This window comes from Xyrauchen texanus, chromosome 29 (genome assembly GCF_025860055.1).
Source record: "Xyrauchen texanus isolate HMW12.3.18 chromosome 29, RBS_HiC_50CHRs, whole genome shotgun sequence".
NCBI classification, from domain to species: Eukaryota; Metazoa; Chordata; class Actinopteri; order Cypriniformes; family Catostomidae; genus Xyrauchen; species Xyrauchen texanus.
Genome location: NC_068304.1, coordinates 8,322,702 through 8,330,268, shown reverse-complemented (window position 1 = coordinate 8,330,268; position 7,567 = coordinate 8,322,702). Strand labels below are relative to the sequence as shown.

The 7,567-nt window shown below is 34.8% G+C and overlaps 1 protein-coding gene across 2 annotated transcripts in view; it reads left to right on the top strand.

Annotated features, from left to right (window-relative positions):
* The first annotated feature begins 2,633 nt into the window (after positions 1-2,633).
* LOC127622629 (ras GTPase-activating protein 2-like) overlaps positions 2,634-7,567 on the top strand; it is a 69,548-nt gene continuing 64,614 nt past the window's right edge. Inside the window, exon 1 of one of the 2 annotated variants that reach the window (XM_052096639.1) lies at positions 2,634-2,808. In XM_052096639.1, coding sequence (XP_051952599.1) covers positions 2,751-2,808 — 58 coding nt within the window. In that variant the 5' untranslated portion in view covers positions 2,634-2,750. The remainder of the gene's footprint in view (positions 2,809-7,567) is intronic. The other variant, XM_052096640.1, reaches the window with a different exon arrangement.

The window sequence follows — 7,567 nt, the reverse complement described above, 5'->3', positions numbered from 1 at the left end:
ATCCACCAATCAGAATGTTCATTTCGGACGTGATTGGATATTGTCTAACCAATCATATTTTCAGTTTCAGTAAGGGATATTTCCAGCAATTAATGCTAATGTACAACTCTAGAGTAACCATCATTTGCGCTGTAAATTACTTTCCCTGCTAAACGTAAATATATACAATTAAATTTAACTTGTGTAATTGCTGTCGGAGGTGCCTTTTTCTCGTGATATCATATCATTTCAATTTATATTTCTAAGTAGGAAAACAATTTCACTATACACAGAAAAGCACATTATAGTACACAAATAAAACAAATAACCATGAATAGTTATGTAGCCTTTATATGGTTATACAAGATCATATTTTAATGCGAACATTACACTCATATTAGCTATACAATGCTAAAAAGTTTATTGCGTATAATGTATGTATTCGTTTATTCATTCAAGTAATTGTAAAGTACTAACAATTTTCATAGTAGCCTAATGAAAGGAACATTAATGACACCTATTAATTTAAATGAAATTAAACATATTTAACATCAAGTTACCATACTACTTTTCTTAGTAGTGTACTGTACACCATGCCAGCAAAAACTTACCCTGATATACATTTCCATGTGGGACTATAATTACAATAGCCAATTCTTACACATTTGACTTATGTACTGTATATAAATGTAAATATAAGAATTTTAGAGACCGGGTGCATGTTTTATTTGATTTTATTATAGTTTTTTTCTTCCGACACTACTACACCACTGCCTATCAGACATTTTTGCATTCCTCTTTACTGTATTACAGCCTGTACAGCTGAAAACAACTCACTTCACAACTCACTTTTGGCGCCCCCTCCGTGGACATTTCACTCAGAAAATGGAGCTCACAATTGCACAACAGGATTTCCGTTACACAGTAATTACTGTTTTTTGGCCATTAAAATGTCCTAATGTCTGACAAATTCAAACATTGTCACACAATGTCCGGTGAAAATATTAACACGGATGGTCAGCATGATGCCACAAGTACAATGATAAAAGCTTCTCACTTCAGAATTGCATTAAAACAACCTTGCGTGAATGTCACATAAAACACTGGAAAAAACTTCACTTCGGCAGCAAAACACTTTTGTGCTATGAAAAATAGTCATTAAAATAAAGAGCCAAGGAAATTATCCAAGGTGAGAAATTATTCGACATAACATAATGATTTGTTATTTTAAGATTTCTTTGTAAACGAAAATGACAGTATTTTTCCCAACTGTCTGGCAAACTTTATCATTCCCGGACACATTGGCCGGCAACAACATTTATTAGCGGAAACTCTGGTGCACATACGCCCAACAACACTTACCGCTTTGGCCACTGTGGGCAGTGTTTCACATTTCTGGTAGCACAAACTGATTTTAAAGAAAAGTCAACCAACTGTTCCTGATTCCTTGCCTGTTTTACTACACATACAATAGTTCAACTGTATTTACTGTGGTAAAACCTTTGTTAACCCTTACATAAATTAACCATGGTTTTACTCTCAAAAGCTGTCAAGATACACAGACTTAGATGGTTTGGTCATGTACAGTACTTTGAATGCCATTTAACCACGCCTCAACCATTTACCACGCCAGCTAATCGGCATAAGGTTTGTGGAGGTCAAATAATGACCTGTCAATGGGAAATAAAGGCTACAACGAAGACATTAGGTATGGTAGGTCGTGTTTGTCTTCCGTGTTGGGGACCTCTGGACGTGCCCAATAGATGGTTGGAGACTCTTTAGTGTTTCTTGGCACCACACACACACACACACACACACACACACACACACACACACACACACACACACACACACACACACACACACACAAGAAATGGTTACTACAGGTTTACCATAGTAAAAAACTATGGTCAATCTACTTATACCCGGCCATGTTAATATACCATAGCAGACTTGGTATATATGTTTTCCAATCTACCCACATCTAATGAGCTGACCACCTAGTCAGTATGTTTGGGCATCAAAGGAAAAAACTATGAGCACAAATGCTACCCATCTAGGTAAGCTAATCAAAGCCTAGCTTGGTGGGTTTTAACTACTGTCCATTTAATTGTTTAATATGCAAGTACTTTTTAAAACTATGAAAGGTTTATATCAAATAACAAACAATGTAAAACAATACCACTACCAGTAGATCCACACTGTAGATTTTCCAATCTACCCACACAGTCTCATAACCTAATGAGCTGACTACCTAGACATTGTCTGCATTAAAGGTGCCAAAAATGCTTTTTTGTTAGGCAGCTCACAAAGAGTTGTTAAATATAATTTACTAATTTGTTTACGTATTTATTTTGCAAGGACTTCTCATAATAATCTGCATAAAAGATTAAAGTATTTGTCAAAATGTCTAGCAAACCACAGAATGGGTCTCAAATCCTAGTGAGCTGCCTACCAAGACATCATTCTGAGGCATTATGTATATATACTATGTGCGCGTTTAAACGTTGTCTCTGTAGGCAGTTCACTACCTTCTGAAACACTGCTCTATCGCTCGTCCTCCACAGGGACTTCCGTTTGTTTTGACTAAACGATGCTGCTGCTGCCGCCTCTGTGAAGTTGATTCACACAAATCCCCGGCCAGACGTCGGCGCGACCAATCGAGCTGCTGAGCCGGTGACGCTGAGGAGGGCCGTCCGTCAGTGCGCCTGCATTCATAAACGGATGTGATAAGTGTTGATTGTACTGTACAGAGACGAAACTTGCGGACCATGGCGGAAGAAGACGACACGAAAATACGGATTTTGCAGAGCCTCCGAGGAAAGATCTGTAAGTGCGACACGCTGCCTGGACGGCGAGGTTTGGTGTGTATGTTTAGAGGCTTTAGGAAAGAAAGAGTGAAACGTATCGGGCACGGGGGAGAAGAGAGGCGCGGTAGGACACACACACACACACACCTACCTGATGGGGCGCTGAGAAACCAGAGCTGTTTGACACCTTTTGCGCACATTCCCGGCGCAGTTTAGAGGTTTTGTTCACATCATTAGGGATAATTTATGGTTAAGTCGCATTTTTAAATCAGCAAAGTTAGAGATAAATATCCAGCTTTTGCACAGGAGATGTAAGTTAGCCGTGCTGCTAACGTGCTCTGTAGCACAATTCCCCTTTACAACCGCCTCATTTATTAACTCTTATATGAGTGTATCTGTGAAATCTTGTTATTTATGCTCTCATTCAAACTAAAGCGTTGTTCATGTCACTGGAGTTGACGGTTGGTTGAGTCATTCTTACGGACTGATGTTGTGAGAGACTGTGGGGATCCTCGCCGAAATGTGACAAATTCTGCGCTGCACGGAAGTTGTTGTATTTCTTTTACGTATAATATTAAATTCTAATATATTTATTTAATATTCTAATATATATATATATATATATATATATATATATATATATATATATATATATATATATATATATATATATATATAATTAATATCTAATATATATATTATTAATATCTAATATATATATATATATATATATATATATATATATATATATATATATATAAAATAATATTAAATAAATATATTAGAATTTAATATTATATGTAAAAGAAATACAACAACTTCCGTGCAGCGCAGAATTTGTCACATATATTTATATATATATTAGTATTACGTGTAATGAAAAGTAAAACTTGACAATAAGGTTCTATTTGCTAACGTTAATACATTATCATTAACTAACAATGAACATTATTTTTTACAGTAATTATTAATCTTAGTTTAATTTAAACTAATTCATAGTTCATGTTAGTTCATACTGCATTAACTAATGTTAACTTTTGAGTTAAACATGTATTAGTATATATTGAATTGACAAAGCAAAAAGAATAGTATATTGTTGTTAACTAATGTTATGAAGCGTAGTTGACATTATAATTTACATACTATATTACTAAAAGTATGGCAAAACATAATTAAAACATCATAGTTACTACAGTTTGTTGATACAAATGTGGTATGGCCACAGTAGGCTAGTTTTAACTTTTTTTTTCTTTAAAAAAATAATAAAATAAGGGTTATGAAAAGTGATATTGAAACTATCAGGCAAATGGGAGGTTATCGTCCGTCTGAAATCAAATAAAGAGAGGATTGACTGTTTCACATCTAAGGAGCGTTCAGAATAGAGTTGATTTAGTTTGGTAAACTTAAGCTCAGTTTATTTAAAAATATATGTCCTTGACATCACCACTTATGTTTTTTTTATCGTTACCCCCTAAAAAAAAAAAAAAAAACTGAACTGAAACCTTCGTGTTGCAAGTGACTTTGTGGTAAATCAAAAATGCTGTGTTAAGCTCACTGGAAGCCTCATATCCATACGATATTGCATAATTCAAGTGAAGTAGTATGACCCCTAAATTTCACATAAAAGAAAACCATGTCTTATGTAGGATAAGAAGTTGAGAACTGGACATCAATTACTCCTGATTTTCAGCAAATCTCACATATATCTGTTGGCATTATACTTATGTATAGCCCTTTATTGCATTGTTTTCAAATTGTCTGTATGAAACAGATTGTGTGAAAAACATTCCTTTTATCTCGCCACCTGGATGAGGGTAGGGATTTTTGAGTACCGGCTCAGTAACCTGGATTTACCACTGTACCGAAACGGGGCATTTTATTCAGAGGCAGGGTGGAGATATTTCGGAAGTCAGTGAGTAATGTAGTTGGGACTTTCAGGGTGCTTTGATGGCTTGAAATTCACATTTAAGAACTGGGCAGGATGGGACTTTACAGCAGCAATTTTATAGAAGTATACACATCTGAAATGTTTGGAAACTTGACTGAATTGTTGTTTCTTCTCATTAACATGAAAACCTGATCTAAAGCTTAAATACATGATGAAATTGATTTGAATTTTTTTACAAAACGAAAAATCTTAATTTAAATAATGTGTTTGATTTGGATGAGTGAGACCGGATAGTGAAGGGAAAGCAGTCAAGAAGTGCCCTGCATACATGTAAACTTCAAAACTGTTTTTTCAAGACGCACCTCATGAAGTTGGTTGAGAGAGTGATCAGAGTATACAGAGCTGGAATCTGGACAAAGCGCGGCTACTTTGATGACACTCAAATATTGTCAAACTTTTTTCTGGTCAATGCATATCTTTTGACTGGTAGAATATATGGTAAATCACATAAAGTAATGTATTATGCGATGTGACAGGATTTAGAGAAAATTTCAATACGTTGTATGTAGTGTATATGTTCAAGAATTGGGAATAGAGTACTTCTGAATCATCCCTCTTGTTCAGATATACTTGAGTTTATTTGTACTTATCTTTTACTTTGTTTTAGTTTGTTTGAGTCTCTCAAAATCTGTCTAGAAAATGTTGTGGTCCTATTTTACTGCAAAAGCAAAAAAACAAACAAACAATAAATTATATTTTGCATAAAGAAAATGAAGCCTATTTTCAGGGTCATTAAGATTTTTTACATTGCGACATTACTGTCAGAATGGTTACAGAAATTTCCCCCTAAATTCTCATTACCACAATTCAAAAAATATATTCATTATAAAGTTCTCATTACTGCATTGTGAAAAACATTTATTATAATTTAAATTACACACACACATATATATATATATATATAACATAGTAGTACTCCCTTCCCTTGGTACTGCCTTCCATTTTTGCTGATTTTAATAATAATTGTACAACTGCATCTATTTTACAGTTAAAAAGTGACTGTGCTGAAGAAATGGATCATTTAAAACCGTGGGAGATGTCAAATGTCTGGACTCGTTGTGGTAATGAGAATTGGGGTGTAAAATGTGCTTATGTGTCCAGAAAATATTGTCACAAAGGAAAAAATCTTAATGGTCCTAAATGTAGGCTTCTTTTTCTTTTGTGCAAAATCAAATTTCAGTTTTTTGTGTTGATTTGGGGATATATATGACCAGGACACTTTCTTGTCAAGTTTCGTGAGAATCACCCTTTTGCACTGAAAAAAGTGTTAACCTGCAATTGTTGCATCAAGGATCTATTTTGACTTGATCTAACCCATAAAATTACTTCCATGTAAATGTATCTTTCAGGCAAATTTTGTCAGATAAAATATTATTTTTGAACCGAGGGAGAAAAAGAGTAAATGTAGATTTTTTAGGTTTCCTCTCAAAACCCTTTTACAGTGAAATACACACACTCAAAAATAAATAAATGACATAAAAAAATACTTTTATGTGATTTTTACATGTACACTACCATTCACAAAAGATCTGAGTGTATGAGTGTAAAAATAAAATAAAAAAAAAGTTAAAATGATCGTTGAGCATTCCGAAAGAACTGTTTTTTTTAGATCACACACACTGAAATTTTCTGCCAAACGACTTCCTAGCTAGCCTTTTGCCGACCTGACCGCAATGATTTGATCCTGGATAAATGAGGGAGAAACAGACTGAATGTCAAACTGAATGTCAGATTGTCGTGTGTCAGAGGGGATGGTCGATGGATCAACATGAGTGACAGAACGATTGATCAATCGCTGTATATTTGTTTTAGTCATGTAGTTAGTTCGTGGGTCATGTATTAACACTGTGGGCTGAATAGATGGTTTTGTTGATAGGGTTGATTTCACCTAAATGTGTATAGTGCGGCTCTGTTGCACTATTAAAGCAATAAAGCAATATTGGCTCAACCAATAGAGTGAGTTTGGGAAGTGACTATCTGTTTGAGCATCCAATGAAAGACAGGGGAGTTTCTTGTATCTGTTTGAGAACAGGCATTATTTGTGCTCTTCCGTTTGGTGATTATTGTGGTGATTCTTTTGTGTTGTGGTATGTAGTTGCTTGACTGTTATGTTGGATAATGGCTACTGTCCATTGGCCTGTGAGGTGTATACATGCAGCTCAATGGCTTGTTCATTCACAAAAGTGCACCACAGTTTCAGAATGACTTTTTTGACCATGCAGTTCACAGTTAAGCACGTAAGCTACTGTGAGTAGTGCGTCATTGTGAAGTGAAGTGAAGACTTTGCCCACATACGTGCCTTTACATGATGCATGTCAACATATAGCATAACCATAAATTGGGTTACAGTCTCAACAAACACAAATATAACATTCTGTGCATGCAATATTTAAAAAGGTATTGATTTAATTCCATGTACTAGTATTCATCCCTGAAATCCCTCATCTTAACAAAAATCTGGTATTAACTCTGAGATTTGGGCCATATTTTGCCCAGAAGCATGATTACAAATATGATTATGAACAATAAAGCCAAACCAAGATTTAGTTCTGAGATGAAATTACCATGTAATGATTTGATCTGCTTCACTGAAGCAGTCATACTTGTTTTAGTGTCTCACATTGGTTACCTACCCTTCCAATTTTTTAAGTATGGTGTTATTTAATTGAATTCTAGATGTCAGGGGTCAATGGTAAGGATTTGTTTCTGTGGGAGTTCAGACATTTACTTGCCCTGCCAACATTTCCATAGGCCCCCACAAAAAACAAAATGCTTTTCTGGAAAATGATGGCATACGATGCAAACCATTACTGATTTTTATTTTTACAAT